We start from the raw sequence: 24113 nt of genomic DNA, 5'->3' as shown, positions 1-24113 counted from the left end.
GAATTTGTACATTCTTTAATTATCCACTGCAAACAATTATTGTAACTTGTAAGGTATTAAATTAATTATGTTAACTTTTTGTATATTTATATTATTATATTAGTTTTTATCATTTCTTTTAATAAATTTCACCCTCATTGAAAAATATTACTGGCTCCGCTGCAAATCTGGTTAAGTAAAAATTAACCACACTCTCAGCCTCATATAAAGCAAGAGGTGAGAGAGAGACTGGGTGAAAGGTGAGAGCTTCGGTGAGAGTGACGCAGAGAGTGAGTGAGAGTGAGAGTGAGAGTGGGCGGCCTGTCTCGGTGAAGGTGAGAGTGGGTGAGAGTGACAGAGAGACTCTCTCAACTGAGGGTAAATTTGTCTTTTACACAAAAGGTTAATATTGTAATTTTCAACCAATTGTTTACTTATTTGTCCAACTTTACGTTCGTCTATCATTATTCTTTAAGAAAATTGCCGTTCTGCTACTCGTGCATCCACTTCTTGGCAACCTCGCACAGGGCTTTATCAGAGTCACCATCTTCACTCAAAGTCTTCAAAGCCGAGCTCTTCAGCCCCTTAATTCTCCGCCGGAAGGTCTGGGCCTGATCTCCGGCCATCACAATCTTCACAATCCTCGCAATCTCTTCCCGTCCCACCACCCCATTCTCGCCAGCCGTCGGCCTCAGCCCCACTTTTAGGCCATCTGTCACAAGCGCAGCGTTCATATTTTGCTCGGCGAACAGCGGCCAAGCGACAAACGGCACGCCATTTCCATGCACAATGTTCTCGAGAATCGAGTTCCAGCCACAGTGGGTTAAGAACCCGCCGGTAGATCCATGTCCAAGAACTTTCACTTGCGGCGCCCAAGTGGAGATCACCAGGCTTCGGCCTTCGGTTCTTTCGACGAACCCTTTTGGCAGGAAAGGCAACATTTCACCCTGGGTTTCAACGGTGAAGTATCCACCTTCGGCGGTCTTATCCGGCGGTTTTGCCACCCATAGAAATCTCTGCTCGCTGAGTTCAAGACCAAGCGCGAGCTCGATAACCTGATCGTGAGAGAGTCTTCCTCCAGACCCAAATGAAACAAACAACACAGACCCACTTGGTTGATCATCGAGCCATTTCAAGCACTCGGTTGGACCTTTTGGCTCGTGGAGTTCCATCTGGATGATGGGTCCGACCGTGTAAATCGGAGGCTTGCCGATTTTTTGCAAAGCCTTGATTGGCCCAGGCTCCAAGTCCGTGAAGGTGTTGACTATGACACCCTCAGCCGTAGCGTACAGCTCGGCATGGTGAAGATACCATTTGTAAGCTTCGCTCTTCCGGTCCTGAACCGAGTAGACAAGATCTTTTCCATGGACCGGTATGCAACCCGGGATTTGAACTGGTTCAGCCAGCTCTCCGAACTCACAAGAAACGGTTTTGTCTAGTGTATGCAAGTGAAACAAAAGGGACAATAACATGGCAGTGGATAAGAAGTAGATATAAGGAGGTGATGAGGAGAACGCCCTCGGTCCCATAATTACGCCAAGACGAATACCTAACAGCGGTCAAAAGATACACAGCAGACAAGCATTGCCACGTCAATCAGATAAGCACTCAATAGAGAAACCCCCGAGATCTCAGGAACAGGCTATCCCACCGAAGATCACGGAGGCAACAGTTATCCCGAACTCCTCGGAGGCGGAGGCTATCGCGAAACCCTTATCGGGAAAGTCCCGAAGAAGGCGGGAGGAAGATCCCGAAGATCCCTCATGATTCCTATCCCGAGAAAAGGTAAGCGAAGAAGGTGGGGGATTCTCCTTATTTTTTCCATCAATTAACATAGTTTAAAAGGGACAAGGAACCCTAGATCAAAGGACTAACTTAATCATCGGAGATTGACCGGGGGAGCAAGCCCCGTCTCCATTGCAGGTACATTCAGAAAGGCAAGAAGGGAACGTGCGGCTACCACTTCCGAAAATCCTTCATCAGGAGGAATATTGAATTCTCTGGCCATGGCAAAGGTGTCTGCGCCGAAGATGTCAACCACCATAGCGGCGAGGTTTGCGCTGGCGGCGAGGTCCTTGAGGGCGTCATAAAGAGAAGGGATTGAGCGAGCCATGGTTACGGAGATTCTGGTGACGAGGCCGGCGGCGGGAGGCAAATCGGCCAAGCAGACGGGGGGAAGAAGAAGGTGGGAAATGGCGGAAGGGAGCGAGGCGAGAAAAGCGTCCTGGACTTTGGAAGGGGGGGCGTTGGTTGGGATGATGATGGTGACAGAGAAGTTGAAGCGGCGGACGAGTCGCCGGGAGAACTCGCCGAGAGATATGAGGTGACTCAGCCCCGGCGATGGAACGACGGCTATGTGAGGCGGTGTTGGTGGCATGGAGGGCTGTGAAAGTGAAAGCTCTCTTGTCTGTGGGATGGTAGAGAAGGTGGAAGACATGGGATTTGGACGAGAGGACAGGGCCTCCTCCTCCTCCTTCTTCTTCTTCTTCTTCTTCTTCTTCTTCTTCTTCTTCTTCTTCTTCTTCGGTTGTTATTATTGGAAAAGCTTCCGCACCGCATTAATTGTACGTTGCTGCATGCAAGTGGTTCTCTCTATATTTTGCGCCCCCCCCCTCCGCCCTTTTCTTTCTTTTTTTTAATCTATTTTGGTTCTTCTTCTTCTTCTTCGGTTGTTATTATTGGAAAAGCTTCCGCACCGCATTAATTGTACGTTGCTGCATGCAAGTGGTTCTCTCTATATTTTGCGCCCCCCCCCCCCCCCCCCCTCCGCCCTTTTCTTTCTTTTTTTTAATCTATTTTGGTTCTTTTTAGTTGGATTTCCTCATATGTTCCCCCATTCTAAGAGCCACAGCCCGAAATCCATGCTTCCTTATTTGAATTTTGACATATTTTACTTTGGGTTAATTAAATTGCCTCAATACCTCGTTTCATGAGTTATTTGCATACAAATTTTAGATTTCATTTATTTAGATGTAAAAACTTTTATATTAAGATATTTTACATAGAAATTTTTTATGTTATTTTTTGGTGTTTTCTTACATTGTAATTTTTTTAAAAAAATTAGTTATATGTATATATAAACATATATATATATGTATAAATCATGAATGTATATATATGTGTGTATGCATGTGTGTATATGCACGTTTATGTATGTATGTATGTATATTTATGTGGGTATGTGCATATATATAAATGTTTATATGTGTGCATATACATGAATATTTATCTGCGGATGTGTATGTTTCTATATATATATATATATGGGCGAAAACTTTTATGTTTTTTTCATGTAGAATTTTAAATTTTTTATAGTTCTAAATATATACCTGAATTTTGATAAAAAAAAAAACATATTTATACTTCTAAATTTTTAAGTTTTTTTTCTTAACTTTTTATAATTTCAAATGTGCCCTTAAATTTTATAAAATCACTCATAATTTAGGGGCATATTTGAAACTAAAAAAAGTTTAGGGTCTCACAATAAAAAAATATAAAAGTTTAGGCGCATAAATATACTTTTGACCAGAATTTAGGAAATATATTTAAAATTATGAAAAATTTAAAATTTCAAAAGAAAAATATAAAAGTTCAGGAATATAAATATGATTTTGGCCTATATATATGTGTAGGTGCATGTGTATGCATATATATATATATATACCTGAATGTATATATATTGTGTATATTTATAGATGTACATGCATATAAAGAGCCACCCTAATTAAAGATTTTGAGGGACCGCCGCTGGACGGGCAGACTTAATCAAATGCCTAGTGGCATGATCAATTTGATCAATCAATAGAATTCAAGGAAAAGGGGGTCAGAAGCTGTGAACTCTTCTTTCTTCTATCACCTGTAGGCGAGTGCACCCTCGAAAGGCCGTCACAGGGGCTCCTACTCTTTTTTGGGGCTCCTACTCTTTTTTCTATGGAAAAGTGTTCTGACCAAAGAAGAAAAAAGCAATTTATTTGGTTTTGTTGTAAATCGGAAAATGACTTACAAATTTTGATTAGGAAATTATTTTACATCACTTGGTGTACAATACTTTCATTATAAAAATACTTTTCTATTTCTTTTGCTAACCAACAACGACCCAAACAAATGGGGCCTTAATGTAGTTTATTTTGGTGTAACTTGTTGCTTAGACACTCTCTTTTCGGTGGTAATTTTAAATAGATACAACGTTAAGTTAAATTTTTATTCAACTATATATAAAAAGGTAATTAAAGAATGAAGAAAAAAGAAACAAGAAGATGTAGCATTGTCGATGACGAGAAATCACCGTTGGTAATAGCTACAAAGGCCAGAGAGGGTAAGATGAAAAAGAGAGGGAGAACTCCGACTACCATCAAATTAAGATGTCAGTCTATTCTCTTTTAATCATGTCTCGTTAGTTACATAAAATAGGGAAATTAAATGGGTGGTAACCGACCTCAGCTCCTCAACCGACACAATTTTTGAGTTTGCCTCTCCTATCTACGAACCCCACTCATAAGCTCCACTAAGTGACGTCCTCGAGATCAAAGCAACCCCTAACCGTGATTATTGATGATGCCTCGCCATCGCAGAACCTTAAGGGGCTCCATGCAAGGTTGATTTGGCTTCAATTGAGGAAGATATTCATGAGTTAAGGTTAGGATTTGGTTGAGAATCGAAGATAGGAGGTTAACCAAGGAAAAGAGCACTAGCGTTATGGAGAGTGAGCTTTAATGGGGATTGATGGGTTCTACAGCAATGGCAGGATCTTTCTTGGCCAAAAACTAGAGACCGAAGCTCTTTCTCTCTCTCTCAATGGTTGCCACAGCCGATAACGATGCATCTTCTCCAGTTTTTCTTTTTATTTTTATTTTTGCAGTTAATTAGAGATATTTAGTAAAAAACAATAAAATTTAACTTAATTAATGTTATCTCTCCTTTAAAACTAACTAATGAAAGGGGAGCAACAAATTAGGTAAATCACAACGATCTCTAAGAACAAAAATATATTACAAAAGACATTTATACAAATAACAAAACTAGTCTAAGGGCCCGTTTGATTGCCTTGTTGCATAATGTAGTCATTTAAGATCTCGCCTATAGTACTATAAATTAGTCTATACCCTAACCTAACCCACTCTAAGCCGTAGTTGTCCCATTATGCCTAACTTCGACTTTGATTCTTTGGACCTAACTCTTTGCACTAAATTAAGGAAGGCAGGCCATCTTTTTTGGGTCAATTTATTAATTTTTAACAAGACATGAATGATATTTTAAATTGGTGATATCTTGAATGTGGTGTTCAATTAATGAAAATGAAAAATTCAAAATCTAGAAACTTTTTAATTATTAAAGATTTTAAAAGTCTCTCGTTTTTCATTCTAGGGTTTTGCTACAATGAGTAGTGATTCCATCTTTCTGTAATTGCTATTGTAACATTCTGCCTTTTTGGGCATGTTATTAAAGTTGAATTTTTTATTAAAGAAATAATTAATTCAACTTCTATTGTTAAATTAATTTCTTCCCCTTTAACTCATCTAGTGTGTAGGGCCCACTTCTGAATATTCCCGCTCAGCATAAGATATTCGAAGGAAGGTCATTATAGAGATGATATAGGACAAAATTGATCTAAAACGACAACTCATTTCATTTCTAACAATAGAAATTAAATTAAAGTTCTATTACATTTACAGTATCTCATAAATTTGGACTTGATGGCCATACAAAATAATAAGAGGCTCACATGCCAATAAACATAATAAATTCACATCAACTATAACCTCACTAAATCACTAGTTAGGATCTTTAAAGTTAGGACGCGTCTCCGCACACCACTATTTCTTGACTGCGGTCCTATTGGACTCGCCCCCAATAATAATATTTCCTTTACCTGGAATGGCAAAGAAGATTAAGTGAGCCACTAAGCTTAGCAAGTTCGAGAAACAATAAACAATATATAGGATCCAAGAACTCGATGACACCAAGAAGAGTAATCAAGGACTCCATAATTATATACAAGATTCATAATTCATGAATTTATCAATTCAACTTAATGTATCATGTCACCATGTATCACTATGCAAATGTGCATAAAATTCTAATATCATTATCAATTCCCACAGGCTCGTAGGCCATCAATCAATATGTAATGCCCTACTTTTCTAAATATGCAATAATTTGAAATATAATTAAAACATCACCTACGGGCGTTATAGAAACCTTTACCAACGGAAGCATTGGATCGAACCTGAAAGCTTAACAAAAACTAAATAAAGGGGTTTCCACTAGATTCCTTTATATGTATAGGAAACGCATACAACTTTTAATAAACCCAAAAGACGCAACTCACTACTTGTAGTGATAACTGCAACACATGCCCAAGTTAGCTAGCGAATAAACCCCTATCATGACAACTTCCCCATACAACATTTGAAGTGCACCAATTGAGATATTAAACCAACACAACCCACGCATTTAATACAAGCTCTAGCATCCTAGCTGCTATTACAATACATCATTTGAATTACATAATGAAATAAAATCCTAAGATGGCTGCGAAACCCAAAGCTAGCAAAGTACCATCTTTTTGCCCTTGCTAGAACTAAAACCTGGAACACCTGGCACTTCTATTAAATCTGGGACGTTGAATGTCTCAGGGGTATGAAACACCCGAGTTAGATAATAACATCTAAGTGAGTGACTCAGAAAATGAAAGGTATGTGCGTGCAAATGCAATAATGCTGTTATGAAATCCACCCCTGTGGTAGCAATGCCAAGATGTTGCAATCACCCTCTCGGTCATCATAGTTATCCCTGGCTCACCGTAAGAGCACGAGTTCTTCCATCATGGCCCAGCAACTAGCCACAGTCACCAACACGAACATGATATATGACAAAGCAGAAGGAATATGCATAAACAAGGGAAAATATGACATGTAAGCCATAAAAGCATGATATGCAAGCCAATATCCACACACAAGTGAAGCAATAAATGCTCAAAGTGTCACAAAACATGCAGGAATCACTCACCTTGATTGCTTTCCCTTTGATAGCATTGTTTACAGCACGATTTCGAGTACTAGGGGATGTTTCTACAGAAATCACGTGTTCAAGTGAACCAAACCTCAAATATTCTTATATGGGGTTGTAGATACTTAAAATAGAAGAATAATGGTGAAAATTTTATGTCAAACGGAGGTTGGATGCGCCCTTACGCTCCTCTAGAAGGTGGCTGACGCGCCACCCTTCGGAAAATCCCAACTTCGTCTCCTTTAGGTATTTCGGCCATAACTTTCTCGTTTTAACTCCGATTTGACCCCCATTTTTTCTTACATGCTCCTCTTTCATCCCTTTACTAGATTATGGAAAGAAATCAAACTTACCTTGCACTTTTGCAGATGTTTGGCATGCTTTACGATAGAGACTCGAACTTTCCAATAAGCCTTATTTCTTTTCCGATTTTCTCTCCCGATTTTGGTAGAAACTTCCCTCTATTTTTGTAGCATTTTCCCCTCTCCAAAATCTCTTCTTTCCCCTCTTGGATAATGTCTAAATGAAGGTTACAAAGGCTTTATATTTATAGAGTTTCGCGACGAATCAAAATCTGTCACTTGTCGCGAAGGGATAAGGCTCATCATTTCTCCCATGTGCATCCAACCAAAATGTGCCATGTGTCCCACTTGGAGGCTAAGCAAAAGACTTTGGACTTGGACTTTACCCAAAACTACATTTGATTTGAGTTTGAAATCCAAGATATTTTTAAAGTTTTAAGAAACGATGTTTTGGCCTGAACTTTTCACGAAATTGCGCTTAGACCATTGCAACTTGGTCCCCGAGCTATTTTTAAATTACACTTAGCATCCCAAGATTTTAGATAAATTATATTTTTACCCGACTTCAATATTTACAATTTTGCCACTGGTTCAAAAACTGAACATTTGTCTCAAGGCTTCTATAATCCTTTGAAATGACCTATTTTATCAAGTATTAGAACCTAATAACCTTAGGTATCACCTCATTTTTGAGTTTAAAAATTCGGGGTATTACACAATACATGTAAGAGTGCATCATTTCATTATCAATATCAATTTTTCTGGCTCACAAGCCATAAATCGATGCATGCAAAAGTGCATAAGTTCCATAAAACCTCACAATAAATATGAGCCAACCTACCGGGCTACGACCACCTCGTCTTGTGCCAGGTGCTCTAGGGTACCCTTTCTCCCTCCACGTAAAATAATAGGTACGCAAAACATATATATATATATATATAACATTTACATGTCTGCATCATGTATGTATTTTCCAACCACATGTATTTAAATTCTTGTTTCTCAATATTAATACTTTCAACACCATTTACCCATACCGGGTATTTTACCATCATCAAATAATTCAACATATCTTACTTCATAACATTTACCGAGATCAAGATGTAAATTATAACACATAAATAATTTTTTCTATTTAAGGTTAAATCTTGATTCACCATTTGAGGAGTAATATAGATTTAATATGTTATTTTTCCCATCATATAATCTCCGATGATTCATTCAATAGTTATGCTAAATTGACATTGATATGTATTTTGGGAAAATTAAATAGGGTATTCGGATTTTAGCATGTATGTTCAAATATGGGAAAGTGTATTCAGATGGGCTATGGCTTATTTGGATATGTTGGATAAGCATTGAGTGATATCTGGATGGCTGGAGGTATATTCAGATGTCTCTGGGAGTGATTGAGAGTGATATCCGGATATGGGATGGTACATCTGGATGTTAGAAATCAAGAATGTGAGTGATATCCAAATGCTACAGTAGCGCATCCGGATAGATATTCGAATATGGGCTATGTAACGCCTCGCTTTCCCGAGCGCATTATAACTTGGGACAATTCCGGGGCAATAATTTTTTTCTTTCAAACACTAAAGCTACATCATATCATTCCTTGAATACGTCCCAGAATTCCCATACATTAATCTCGAAAGAGAATCATTATACACATCAAATGCGGAAGCAAAGATCAAAACCTGATATCTTAACATTAATCATAAATAAATTCTTACATCTTCAACATTTCTCAAACGTTCAGAATCTAAAGTAACAGAACTTAAATACAGGGGTTATGTTACATACATTTCATTCTTCATGCACTCTGTTAAGTGCCATTTCATGCCTCATTTATCCTCGTATCTGCTACAATCTCCATCTGGAACGTTTGAATATTCTAGGGGCAAAAACCCGAATTAGATGATGAACCATCTAAGTAAGGGTACATAATGTTATGTCATGTCTGTATGCAATGTTTTACTTCGTAGGTGTCAACTGCACCCCTCGTGCTACCTACCATTTTTGCAGTCACCTCTTTCGAAGTCGGAGTGTATGGGTGCACCCTTGGTAAAGTAGCAGTGCCAGTTCGTACTCCCTACAGCCACAAATGCGCGTGATCAATGATATCAACATGTACATATGCATTTCATAGTCATGTCATGTATGCAGTTTACGTGATGTGTACATATCAGAGTATGCTAATATGATGAAAATATTTTTTAGGAACATAAATCACTTACAAACTAAGCATTTTCCATAAACTAACTTTAATTGGGGAGTACCACTTACGTTCTCAAGCTTATCGAGTTATCTCGATATTCGCGCATTGCCTCGTGCATCGCCTCGATTTGCGTGCCAACCTCAAATCTGTGCAAGTCTCTTCAACTTAAGCCTCAAAGCATCCTAATCACCATAATTATTTAAATAAATATTAAAACCTATTTTTTCATAATTTGTTGCATTTTCTTTAATTTTCTTTCTATTTCTTCCTAATTTTCCTCAATAAATCCAAACTAAATATTTCTAAAATATTTTTTCAAATATTCTTCTACGAAAATTCATAAAATAATATTCCTGAATTTCTGAAATTTTCTAAGAAATTTTACTCACCTTAACTTAGCATCTCCGGCTTCCTTGGTATGCGTGCCAGATCTCGAAACGCGTGCCCAAACTATTTTCTCGCCCAAAATCTCTGAAATATCATTGAAACATAATTTCCTATTTTTTGAGATTTTTTCTAGAATGTTTTCTATTTATTTCCTATTTTTTCCTCTATTTCTTTTCTTTTCTTCTTTTTTCTTCTTTTCTTTTCTTTTCTTTTTTTTCCTTCTTCCTATTCATCTTCTCCTTCCTCTGCTCCTTCTGCAACCCACGAACAACCACTTCTTTCTTCCTTTATTATTCTTTTTTTCTTTTTCTTCTTTCTTTTCTTTTTCCTTTCTGCTTCTTCTTCTTCCTCCTTCCCTTCTTTCCCCTACTTCTGTGTGAACAACCATTGCCGCCGCCTCCAGCTAGCCTCTGTCGACCACTTCGGCGGCCTACTACCCTTCCTCCGGCCATTTCCAGCCTCCCGTTTGCGCCGCCTAGCATCGCCGCTTGCAGCCATCACCGTTGCAGCTGGCTTTCTTGCGCAAACCAGCAGCTGCTCACCCTCGCCATGCTGCCATGGCCACTGCCGAAGCTCCTGGCCACCACCAACAGCCTCGAAACCACCACTCACCTCTGCCCAGCCCCCCTAGTTGCCGCTTGCAGCTGCTGCTCGGCTTGATGCTTGCGGCCTTGGTCGCTTGAGCTTGCTGGAAACTCGCGGCCACGGCTGCCGCGAGCTTTCGCGGCTTGCTCCAGTTGCTTCCAGCTCTCCAATTCGATCTCTCGATCTTGCTCTCACTCTCTCTCGCGATCTATCTCTCTTTTTTTCTCAATCCCACGAGCCCTCACTGCCTCTCTCTTGGCCGAAGCTCTATGGCTCACTGCCATTTCCTTCTTCATTTTCTTGCCATTTGTAGGCAAACGCGGACTCTCCTCATTGCCTGGCGCTCCCTCATTGCCATGCCCCTACCCACTTGCGTCTGACACACTCAACTTGCTACGAATTTGCAGAGGCATGGGATTTGCGTGTAAATCTTTCTTAGCAGTTGCAGGGAATGGCATAGCACGAAATGGCATAAAGATTAGAGGCATGGTTGCCATCCACCCAGCACGTGTATATGAATATATATACTATATATATTATATATTACATTTAATACATAGAAAATTATGCATTAACCCCAAATTTTATCTTAAATTTATTAGAATAATTCTCTAATTACAATAATATCCTCAAACACTGAATTAATTGACATTACGATACCGAAAACACAAAATTAATAATTTTAAAGTTACTCGATTTGGACGATTTCGCCCCAATGCCTTACCGAGCTATCGTTTCATCTTGAAACCAGTGAAGGGTTGTTCATTACGCAAAATCGGAGCCCTTTAGGGTTTCGTTGATTTTTCGGGAGCCTCCTACAATGATTCGATTTTACAACCTAAATGGCAGCTGCATTTTAGCTGTACCAAAAATCATTCCCGATTTGATTTCTTTCGATACTATAAATCCTATCTCGGAACGCTCATCGAAACCGTATAATTTTCCTTAGACAATTTCACCTCGAGGCACTTCCTATAGCCGATTCAGTACTTATAACTGCTATCAAGCCAATTTTTCAGTATTCTAAACTCATCGAAATTACGTGGCATCCTTATACGAACATTGGGTATTACACCTATACTCCAAATCCTATTTTTATTCTCTTATGTGAGACTTTGGTACTCAAACTCCTATTTTGTGTAAAGCTTCTATTGAATGAAACATGTTTTGTGTATCATTTCTATACGCAAAATCTTGTTGTTCTCTTACGTGAAATCCTGTTGAATATATGAAATTTGTTTTCCTAAAAATATGTGTTGTTGGTTCTTAACTGTTGCATTTATAAAATCCATGTGGCCATACTATTGTACCTATGTGTTGTTGTCCAAAGGAAAAAGTCTGGATATCCCCCGAGAGGCGCTATGTGTGCGCCATCGAGAAAGCTCTCGTGGGGAAGATCGTGAGCCTAAGGGACAACAGAGGTTGACATCTTCACGAGGTACTTTGGAGTAGTCCTCGTTGTTTCCTCATACATTTTATACCTGCTCATGCATTTATATAAACTATTTTGGAGTTCTCACTAGAAAATTCATCTTCTAATTGGACTATGTCCTTGGAATATTCAAACGTTCTAAGTTCGACAAGCTGCTCTAAGGGAAATGAGGTAGTTGAAGAATAAGCTCGTTTTACTATTGGTAGCATGTTTAGCATGTCATTATGTATGTATGAGAAATTCAGTTGATGCGAACCTTAGTATGTTTTCGATCATGTTTAAGATGCTCAGTTATTGCTTTGAAAGATGATGTCCATGTAATATATCTTGTAGACATCTTAAACAATTTCCTAGATGATCAATAAAGCATTATGGTTATGTACTATATTAGGTTCGATCTAGTTTCCGTATTCGTAATTATATCACCTGTCTTAGTTATTTGTTTATTGGGATTATTAGGCTAAGAAGGTGAAATTGGGATTTTTGGGAATTATATGTCATATATTGATGGTTGCGGTGTGAAAAAGAAAAGAATTCATGAAATCCTGAGTTATAACACACCCGAAAAATTTGAGGTATTACAGAGCACACCCAATCGAGCGACGAATTCTTACAACGGTGGAGGGTCACGATAAATCTTATTTATCGTATCTAATATTGCTTTGTACATTTGGGAAGATTTTGATATTTATTTTAAAGGTCTGACTTTGCTCATGCACTTAAGTTTTTCCTTTATGTATCTCATACATAAACTCATGCATACAAAATAAATTCATAATCTATTTTTCGAAGAATTTTCGCTTTGAGCATGCATTTAAGTTTTTCCTTTATATATCTCATACACAAATAAAATTAATGCATTCAAAATAAATTCATAATTTATTCTGAGGTTTCACTTTGCACATGCATTAAATTTTCTTTTATGTATCTCATACACAAATAAACTTAAGCATATAAAGTGGGGTGATCATGGACTTTTAGCTTATTGAATAAATCCGAGCCTCTGGACTTAAATCAATAGCATCATTTAGGGAATAAACACTCAACGGGCAACACCCATCTCATGGGAAATCTCCTTCCATCTTTCTTGCTCCTTGGGTCACCAACTCTTAATGTCTCATTCATTTTACAAGAAATTTATACTATACATTTTTCCTACTTAAAATGAAAATACAAGGAGACTTATGTCTCATTACATCCCTAAAAACAAAATGAAAAATAATTATTACAGACCATCAAATACCTGTAATCATGCAACCAGTCATACATACATCCACACAATCACATTGTGCAAGTCCATCATCACCCTCCCATTTCAATCTCATTGAATATTATGGCGATTTTAATTAATAACCTTGTTAATGTAATGTGCATAATTTTTTGAGTCCTTGATATCTCATATCATGAGCATTAATCGGTTATGTATAGTAACAATCTTATTGTACAAAACGAGAAATCAAAAAATCCCAAAACAACAAGACTAGGCTACAACCGGTCAATAGGTTGAAGTTACCTGTCGACCATTTCTAGGTTCTACTCAAGGCGGTCGACAGGTTTAAGCTACATGTTGACTGTTTCTGGGTTTTACTCAAGGCGGTTGATCAGTTTTGCATCCTATCGACAGCTTCCCAAGGGAAATGCCTAGAGCTGTCGACCGGTTGGTTCAAGGCTGTCAACTAACGGAAGCAGGAACCTCAAAAAAGAGAGCATTCTACTCTCCTTCCCAACCCAAAACCCATACACATTGCACTGACAACTGCATAGGACATGGAAAGGAACCAAGGTTTTGATACCATTAATGAGAAACGCCAACAATTGGAGTATCAATGTAAGGGTTTAACCGAATTTTCAAAACCTTTTCGAAAGCCTAATAAAATGTTAGTGGAACCAAAAACCAAAAACGCCCTTGCAACACTCATTTCGATGTCCATATGCTATACAAAACTAAACCATGCCATAAGGGGTTTAGATGATATACCTTTTAACGCTTAAAGGTTGATGTAGTGGCTGGAATCCTCCTGGTGGCAGCAACTCCTTGCTAAAAGAAACAGCTCCTGAACCTTCTTTCGGTTAGATCGAAATCGTCCCTCGAAAATCGAGGAGCCTAGTGGTTCACGCCCTAGTGAGATGATGAATCCCACCATTCCCTCTTTGTGCTAGACAGAGAGAATGTGGGAGATTAGGGCTAGAAATCAAGTGGGTTCAAATCAAAAGGGCTTCTCAAACTTGATGGTCTCACTATCAAGAATAATAGCTACAATAGGTATAGGGAAGCAAGAGGAGAAATGGAAGTAGGGAAAATCAGAGAGGCTTTAGGCTCTCTAGAAAGAGAGGGATTCGAGCTAGGGTTGGGAGAAATCAAAGGCAATAGATTATTTTTTTTATTTCTTCTCCCATTTAACTTATATATCAAATACCCGAAACCCTAGCCTGCCAAATCTTCTCATAACGGACAAGGGACAAACAAATTGAGCTGGGGGCATGGAGGAGATAAGAAGGACACATGTCGTCCTCCCTTCGTCTGCCCTCGCCACGTACCCTCACTTTTGGTCGCAAAAGACAACAAAAAGATCATGCATTTGCGACTTCTACAACAGAAATGGTCGACCACTCACAAGGAGTTGTCGACCGTATCTCTTGGAACCGATCGACCGATTCTCTCGGTTGTCGATCGTTTTTGCCCCTTATTTAAAACTTTCAAAAAATTGCATCTAGGCCCACTGTTAACTCTTAAGAGCACTTTCATTATATCATAATGACACTAAGGCCCTCCGTTAACTCTTAACGGCATGCACATCAACTCTTCACAATTGCTCCTTATTAATTTAGTCATTGAATCCGTTCTATTAACTCTTAACGACAACGTCATTAACTCTTAATGACGGTTTCAGCCTTAATCACTTAGTCGACCATCACACCCGAATATGCATGTGATCTTCTAGCTTCACTTCTAAATAGCCATCAGGACACGTCAACCACCTTGATGTTGAGAAAACACCTTTGGTCTACAACAAGGATCTCTCCATCTCCTCGAAGTACCCTGAGTGACAACTAGCATTATGTTAGGGCAATCTTACCAGTAATGAAGTCTTACTTCAGAATAAAACCTATTTGGGCTTTCGATTCCTGTGTCCTATATCCATCAGTTATCATCTCGATCGAGTGAGAGTCATGGACTGATCAAACTCACTAACTCAATGACTATTCCAAAATCAGTGTAGTGAAATTGAGACGACAGATCAGAACTCTTTCCAATCAAGTGTACCTTGGCCAAGGGTTTCTACAATCAAGACCACCATTAATTGCATAGGATGTTTACCTCACACTAAAGGTCAATAGATCCTATTAGCAATCATCTGCTACCATATGCCACTGCACGGGGACCACATAGTGCATCTCTCACCCGATAATCGAATGGTTCTTAGCAACGAAAAATCCCTAGCACCGACACACAACACAACTGTGTTGCCTCTGGTTATAGGACTAGTAACACAATCGAAGCCTGTGATAGACCATAGACCCTCTGACTCATGTGATCTATCACGTGTATCACATTCAGTAAATGTTCCACTAACACCTACCCACATATATACTATATTCATCTCATGGATTATGGCATGCGACTCACCATCCTTTATCATTAGCATCTCATACTAATCAAAGGTAGTATCCCATGTGTCAGTCCATACTCGACTAATCATGGTCTTTATCTTAGAAGTCTAACGACTAAGAATAATCATTAAGACATCTTTATTACAAAGGTCAATTGTCACATATTCTTAACACTTAAGAATAAGACATTCAACAAGAAATCTAATGACTCGTTCATATTAATGATTAGAGAGCTATGAATAAAGATATGACCTTGAATATGAAAACATATTTTATTACATATTACAAGAATTACATCATTAGTCCCGTAAATATAAATGTCAAATGCCATCTAAATCTAGCATTAGGGCACCAACACTAACATATAAATTGTATAACAATGGTTCCGCACACCAAGAGAGGGGTAAATTGGTTGATTGACAAATTTAAAACTTTTTGGGAGTTTTTGAAAACTAAACAAGAAAATAATGAAGTACAATCAAAATAAAATGCAAGAGGGACACAATCGATATATAGTGGTTCAGCTAAACCAAGCCTAATCCACTACCTTAGCTCCTCACTAAAAAATTTCAAATCAATCCACTAAACCTCCTACTAAACCCAGTAGGCCCTCTAGTATAAACTGTTAGGAATTACAAACCTCATACTTATACACAAATAGGCCCTTTAGCTTAAACTATTAGGAATTACAACCTCCTAGCAAGACCCGGAAGGCCCCTCTATCTCACAAGGTAGGAAATACAATAAGGTATAGAAAAGATAGTCTAAGAGATGAATCTCTTAGTTACAAGATCTCTCAATAATAAACACAAGGCTTGATAACAATTTAATACAATATTAATGTAAGGCCTTTATGAAAGAGAAATAAATAGAACAATTAAGTACAAATATTTAAGGCAATGAAATATAAATATATAAATTTGTGACCTTTGATGAAGAAATTTTGGAATAGACTTGAAATGCCTTTCTCCTTTTTCCTTATAGTGCTTTGATAGATTGAGGATGAAGCTTTGAGAGCCTTGGAATGCTTGAAAATTAACTTAAGAGTGTTTGAGAGCTAATGGTGCTTTGGATGTAAAATTTAATGATTTCCAAAATGAGTTTGGGACTATTTATAAGCATTTAAAAAATACTGTAACATTACTGTTCATAATGGTCGAATTTACTATTCATAATGATCGGATTTGCTATTCACAAGGGTTGGATACTGTTCACCGTTACTATTAATTGTTACTGTAGCATTTGAAATTTTTTTAATAAATTTTTTATGCATTTTAACTGAGTAAAACATAATATTCCAGATGCCATAAAACACTTATTACAAGATTTTTGGCATTGGATTGCATGATGAAATTGATTTTCATTTTGGTGCTTAATTAAACATATAAAAGTAATTTGGAACACCAAGTTAATAACCATTAATAAAATAATTTCATCATCAAAATACAATTACTTTTCATCATCAAAACCATATCAAATGCAAAACATCAAGTTATGGGATCCATAAGTGTTTAAAGTTGTGATTAACACAGATGTTATTTTTGATCAAATTACTATGTTTTGTGGTTCGTCTGCAAAAGTATTTAATCCTACAAGTCACTAGAGTTTTGATATTTAGGTGGAGCTTGAAATCGACAACAGTTAAACATTTGAGCTGTCGTCGCCCTCTTAGATTCAGTCAAGTCCCGAGTAAAATCTGAAAGCAAGTGTCGGTCAATTAGATTATTGTATTGCTAAGGATAAACCCAGAAGAAATATCAGAGCTCCTCAACAGTATGTTGAAGTTGATTTTGTCGCTTATGCTTTGAGTGTAACTGAAGATATGCATTGTAGTGAGCATTATGTGGATTTGATTGATATTTCTCGTGGTGAGGATTTGGTTGGTATTTATCAGAGAGGTTAACTTTATGTGATTTTGTTGGAAAAATAATTCTAAATAATTTTGTTTGTAGATTTAGAGTCAAGGTGGAGATTTATGATAATTATGACTCAAAATCCTTATTCATCTGTGATTGGCTTCCATAATTTGACTGTAGTTATGTCTTTAAATTTGACTGTGATTATGATGTTGTCAAATTTGATTTTATGTAGGATTTTTCTCATCTAAAAGAATATCCTCATGCATTATCTTCTGATTAGGATATGATTTTCTGTGTGCATTCATAGATAATTTTAGGTTTATAAATAGGTGCCCAGGTCACATGAAACTTAACACAAAGTGTGTGTGCAATATCATTTTTGTACTACTAATATTTGCTTTGTGATGTTTTTGTTCTTTCTACCTGTGGTTTTTCTCGATTTGGGTTTTGCATGTAAAATTATGTGTTCGTGTGTGATTGATTGGTTTGATCGTGATTTGTTATCAATTTAATTTCGTATTAACTTCTTTTGTCAATATTTCCCTTTTTTGTTCTTACCCTTATTTGGTTTTGGTTTATCATTGTATGTTGGATAGATGATATATATATATATATATTGCTTTGAGTCATTGTTTCTATTATAGTTCTACAAACCCATCCTATGTTTGATAGAATGCCTAAACAAGTTGGTTTGCAAATAGATTTAGTTATGGGTTGTAATCTCTGAAGCACGGAAACGGCTCAGAGATGCCATTTCAGCATTTTCGAACCGTTTCCTGTTTCAAAAATAGAGAAAACAACTTGAAATCTGTAAATTGCAAAATGTTTTGAGGCCATTTCTCAATTTACATAAATTGGCTGGAACCATGTTTCCAACGACAGTCACTTAGGCGCTCACTCACGCACGCATCCCGAAGGCTGAAGCCCTATTTTTCCTATCTTTTTCAGTCTTCTTTCTTCTTCTTCTTCTTCTTCTTCTTCTTTTTTTTTTTTTTTGCTTTGTTTTCAAATCACAAGTCCCCTCACTTTCGGTTATGGTCGTCGTTCCTTCGTCGAAAATCACCCCTCTCTCGGTCATTGAATCCCAAAGTCTCATCGCTAGTCGTTTGCCCGATTTGTTCGCCACCAGTCGTTCCTTTTGTCAATTGCCACTGTCCTTCTCTCTTAGGTTGTTGCTGGTCGCTCCTTCTAAGTAACCCGCCTCTCTCTCTTTCTATGTTCATCTGATTGTTACTTTGTGTTCTTTCTTTATGTTTGTGTTTCTGTAATTTCAGGAACCCAATATTAATCCCAAATCTATTATGTTTTTCTGTTCATCTGATTGTATATATATATGTATAAATTAAAATGATTTAATTTATGTAAACCAAAATTGAGTTAAAATGGGTTTTGAAAAATTTGAAAAGATATAAGCTAGTATTTAAAGTTAACGGATCGGGTATTATATTTATAGTAAAGAGCCATGTCAAACTAATTAGATCCGGCTCAGTTGAATAAAAATTAGTTGTTTTGCCCATGAGTGGGCTGTGGGCAGGTATCTTGATTCTTGTGAAATTCGGGTTCAAAATAAATTTGTTTTATAAATGAATAGGATCATATACATTATTTGATTTGTAGCCAAAACAGTTTCAAAATGCTGGCAATAGAGTTATCCCACAATCTTCAGTTATTAAAAGATTCTGAGTATTACATTCATGGCATTTGGTATGAGAAATCCAGATTCAAGGTAAGCAAAGACAAGATGCAATGCGCTAGTAAATCCAAAGTTGAAATATGTATAAATTAAATAGTTTCATTGAATGAAATTTATAAAAGACAGACTAGATTCAAGGGAGCTATTCCCATACTTCATGATCCCTTGAAATTGATAAGATTAATTTGTTATATTATTATTTTAATTTAATAGCAAAGTTACACCAATTTTACATGAAAAGAATCAGTAACTTGAAATGTGGTGCCGTGGAAGGCTTGGCTTTTGACTTGGGCAAAATTGGTTCATCATAAGAAAATGAGTTTAATGGCAAAATTAGGACCATCCACTCCACCTATCAAATTAATTAACATAATTACAAGTTTCTATCATAATGATAACGCTACATCATAATTCTTTATTATATACCGCATCAAAGTGGGTATCTTCTAAATTTGTGATTGTTTGGTTCCTATAAAGTGGGTAACAGGATAATTAACTGAAATTTTCTTCGGGTTAGTATGAATTATGAGCATTGGTTGTAATATCCTATATTTTCGTAAGGTTGCCACGTATTTTAAATGAGTTTAAAATATCGAAAAATAGATTTGAGAGGACAGTAAGTCACCGAATCGACTGTAAGGAGTGCCCTGAAGCTTAGATACCTAAGAACAAAGGTATATATTTGACGAGCGTCTCGAGACTAGATTTATGACGCTGAAAGAAATAAAATAAGAGACGAATTTTCGGTTAAGTTAAAGTTATAGTCTAAAAAGACCGAATGATGGTAAGGGCTTCCCAGAAATCGTATATATCAAATAATTTTGAGTTATTAAATTTGAGATTTTAAGTATCTCGATAAATTTGATGTTTGAGGGTGTAATCGTAATTAGAGAATTATCCAAACGAAATAAGAATAAAATTAAGAGCTTATGTGGTAAAATATTAAAGTTGAGGACTTAAAATAAGGGCCAAAATGTCATTTGAAAGAACTTTGGGGAATTAGCTTGGATTTCAAAAGTTCAATTCATTATACTTTTGGATTTCAAAAGCCATTCAATTATAGGTTTGAGTCTTTGGAGTCCATGGCTAAGATTGTGACAAGTGGCATAATGTGATTGGTTGGAGAAATCTATAAATAGGCACTATGGGTTGTTCTCAAATCATTTTAAGCAAATTTGAGAGTTGAGGCACTCTAAGAGGAAGAGCTTGCTCTAGAGAGAGAGTAGGAAGTTCGGCAAGTAGGCGGGAAGAAATCGAAAGAGAAGCCAAGGAGAACGAGCCTCATCGGAGTTACGAGCCTTCGCCGGAGTTCACCAAAATTAGTTAGAAAAAAGGCGAGGTAAGACTATTTTTTTTTTTATAATCCTGTAAAAGGGAAAGAGAGGGTCGCGTAGGTTCAAACGGGGGTCGAATCGAAGTTAAAACGAGGGAGATATGGTCGAAATACGAAAACGACACAATGCTGTCTGAAATCTAGTAGCAGTGCATGAGATACACGCGCCGGAAGTGGCTGCGCGTGAAGGCACGTGAGCCACCTTCTGGGGGCACGTGAGGGCGCATGAGGTGCCTATTTTCCTCCAAATTTTTCAATTATGCCCCTAATTTAATACCCCTCAACCCTATATAAAAATATTTGAGGTTAAGTTTACCAAAACATGTGTTTTCCGCAGAAACCTAGGCCGTTTGTTGTGAAATTATACTGTCCAAGAGATAAACCAACAAGGTGAGACTTCTATACTCAAAATTCTATTTTTTATTCTCTTATGAGAGATTTCTATTGCATGAGACGTGTTTCGTGAAGTTCTTACACATAAACGCTTGTTATTCTCTTACGTGAAATCATGTTGCATTTATGAAATGTATTTTTCCTAGAAAATATATGCTATTAGCTTTTTAACTGTTGCATTTATAAAATTCGTGTGGCCATACTGTTGTACATATTTGTTGTTGGCCGAGGGCAAAAGTCAGATATCCCCCGAGAGGCGCTATGCGTGCGCCATCGAGAAAGCTCTCGTGGGAAAAATCGTGAGTCTAAGGAACAACGGATGTGGTGCTTGTTAGTGTAGGTGCTCTAGACCCAATCAGATTGGGCATGTTGTACACTGACAATTGTAATCATGTTTATTATTTGAATAAGGAGTTGTTCAAATTCACAAAAAGTCATTCTATTAGTTTCTTGTTATTATTGTAATAATCGAATGAAACTAGATAGAAATCCATATGATGTATACTGTGATTAATCTATAAAGATGTGAGATGATGCGTCACAGTTTCTAGACATCATTAAACGTCCCAAGTTGTAGCAATGTCAAGAATGGACATTGACAATTGCGGTAAGACTTGTATGTGCTATGTTTTTGCTATGTGATAGCAATGGGGGTCTCACACCCATAGGTATGGGGATATCTACACAAGTACATAGGTGACCAATGTTGGAGAACGTGTCATTAGACATGACTCGCCATGAGAATCTATTTTGGTTATATGTTGATGGAATTCTCATACGAGATGGGTGTAACTAATCCTTGGACCTGAGGTTGCCACGGTCATCTCATAAGAAGACTGGTATGCTTTGACATCGTTTCGATGAGATATGGTCGAAATACGAAAACGACACAATGCTGTCCGAAATCTGGTAGCAGCGCGTGAGATACACGCGTCGGAAGTGGCTGCGCGTGAAGGCACGTGAGCCACCTTCCGGGGGCACGTGAGGGCGCATGAGGTGCCTATTTTCCTCCAAATTTTTCAATTATGCCCCTAAAAATATTTGAGGTTAGGTTTACCAAAACATGTGTTTTCCGCAGAAACCTAGGCCGTTTGTTGTGAAATTATACTGTCTAAGAGATAAACCAACAAGGTGAGACTTCTATACTCCAAATCCTATTTTTTATTCTCTTATGAAAGACTTCTATTGCATGAGACGTGCTTCGTGAAGTTCTTACATATAAACGCTTGTTATTCTCTTACGTGAAATCATGTTGCATATATGAAATGTATTTTTCCTAGAAAATATATGTTATTGGCTTTTTAACTGTTGCATTTATAAAATTCGTGTGGTCATATTGTTGTATCTATTTGTTGTTGGCCGAGGGCAAAAGTCGGATATCCCCGAGAGGCGATATGCGTGCGCCATCAAGAAAGCTCTCGTGAGGAAGACCGTGAGTCTAAGGAACAACGGATGTGGTGCTTGTTAGTGTAGGTGCTCTAGACCCAATTAGATTGGGCATGTTGTACATTGACAATTGTAATCATGTTTATTATTTGAATAAGGAGTTGTTCAAATTCACAAGAAGTCATTCTATTAGTTTCTTGTTATTATTGTAATAACTGAATGAAACTAGATAGAAGTCCATATGATGTATACTGTGATTAATCTATAAAGATGTGAGATGATGCGTCACAGTTTCTAGACATCATTAAACGTTCCAAGTTGTAGCAATGTTAAGAATGGACATTGACAATTGTAGTAAGACTTGTATGTGCTATGTTTTTGCTATGTGATAGCAATGGGGGTCTCACACCCATAGGCATGGGGATATATAGACAAGTACATAGGTGACCAATGTTAGAAAACGTGTCATTAGACATGACTCGCCATGAGAATCCATTTTGGTTATATGTTGATGGAATTCTCATACGAGATGGGTGTAACTAATCCGTGGACCTGAGGTTGTCACGGTCATCTCATAAGAAGACTGGTATGCTTTAACATCGTTTCGATGGGCCTAGATAAAGGCTGCACATGGGCGATCGTTCGGTATATCGTGAGGCTTATGGAGATGGGTGTATAACCAAGATGAGACTCGTCTATTCCTTGATAGAGGATGATGTATCTAAGGCGCCTCGGTGGATATTCACTTTAAATCCATGGCCATGGTGAAAGAGATTAATAAGGAATTATTAATTTACTTTCTAATTAAGTGAAGATATCCAGAAGACTAAAGAAAACTCATGTAATCGTTATCAAACAACACATCGCCATACTTGAGATCACATAAGATACATTGACGAGAGGATTGAATTACACGGTAACCATACTCGTGAAAGGTTATTTGCGGATTATGAATCCTTCTGAATAATTGGGTATGCATAATGCCTTGCTAGAGGTCAATCTTGTTTTATGTGTTTGTACCGACACATTGCCAACATATTCGGAAGCCTAATGAGTCATACGCAATAGGTACGGTCCTTGGCTTAAACTAGGAGAGTAGACGTATGGTTAAGTGGGACACTTCGGCAAGAAGTTGTGCCGTCGTAGGTTCTCACGGGAAAAGAAGAAATAAATGTAATGACGTCGATATGACGAGGAGTCGTCGTAATGGAAAGAGTTTCCTAAAATGGTAATTGATTAAATTAGAAAGGAGTTTCTAATTTAATAATTTTTTATTTGTTGGAGTAACAAATAGGAAATAAAATATATTTGGGCTTAAGTTAATATTTGAATTAAATTAGATTTCACTACAAAAAAATTAGCATTTAGCGGCGGTTTTTAACCACCGCTAAGTATTTTAGCAGCGGTTTTTAAAACCGTCGCTAAGTCAGTCGTCGCGGAGCGTTTAGCGGCGATTTTTAGCAACTGCTGGAATAACCGTCGCTAATTTTAAATTTTGCGACGGTTTTTAAAACTGCCGCTAAATAAGTAATTTAGCAGCGGTTACGATAATATTTAGCGGTGGTTTTGAAATTGCTGCTAAATTAAAATTTTATTTTTTTTAATTTTATTTTTTAAATTTTAAAAAAAAAAATTAATTTTAGCGGCGGTTTTAAAACCGTCGCTAAAATTAATAAAAAAAATTAAATTGTTAATTTTAGCGGCGATTTTGAAATTGCCGCTAAAATAAAAAATTTAATTTTTTTAAGGCCCACACAAGCCAGCCCGCCCTGCCCTTGCGCGCCACATGGCGATGCTGGAAATTAAATCCAACATGCTCTCCCCAAGTTTCGAATCCAAGACCTTTTGTGCACGCGCGTGCACACGAACCGGCTGATCTGCGAAGAACTCCTTAACATATATGCACATATATATATTACATAC

The 24113-nt window shown here is 37.4% G+C and overlaps 1 protein-coding gene across 1 annotated transcript; it reads right to left on the bottom strand.

Moving 5' to 3' along the window:
* Positions 1 to 369: 369 nt before the first annotated feature.
* On the bottom strand, positions 370 to 2450 carry LOC127808478 (hydroquinone glucosyltransferase-like). Its single transcript, XM_052347040.1, has 2 exons — positions 1971 to 2450; positions 370 to 1485 (listed from the first exon to the last, which is right to left on the bottom strand). Exons 1-2 carry the CDS (start codon positions 2414 to 2416, stop codon positions 471 to 473), a joined length of 1461 nt encoding a protein of 486 aa, XP_052203000.1. The 5' UTR covers positions 2417 to 2450; the 3' UTR covers positions 370 to 470.
* Between the last annotated feature and the right edge of the window lie 21663 nt (positions 2451 to 24113).

The sequence above is a fragment of the Diospyros lotus genome, chromosome 8, assembly GCF_014633365.1.
Source record: "Diospyros lotus cultivar Yz01 chromosome 8, ASM1463336v1, whole genome shotgun sequence".
NCBI lineage: Eukaryota > Viridiplantae > Streptophyta > Magnoliopsida > Ericales > Ebenaceae > Diospyros > Diospyros lotus.
Note: the sequence above shows the minus strand (reverse complement) of the source record. Positions and strands in the feature narration are given on the sequence as shown.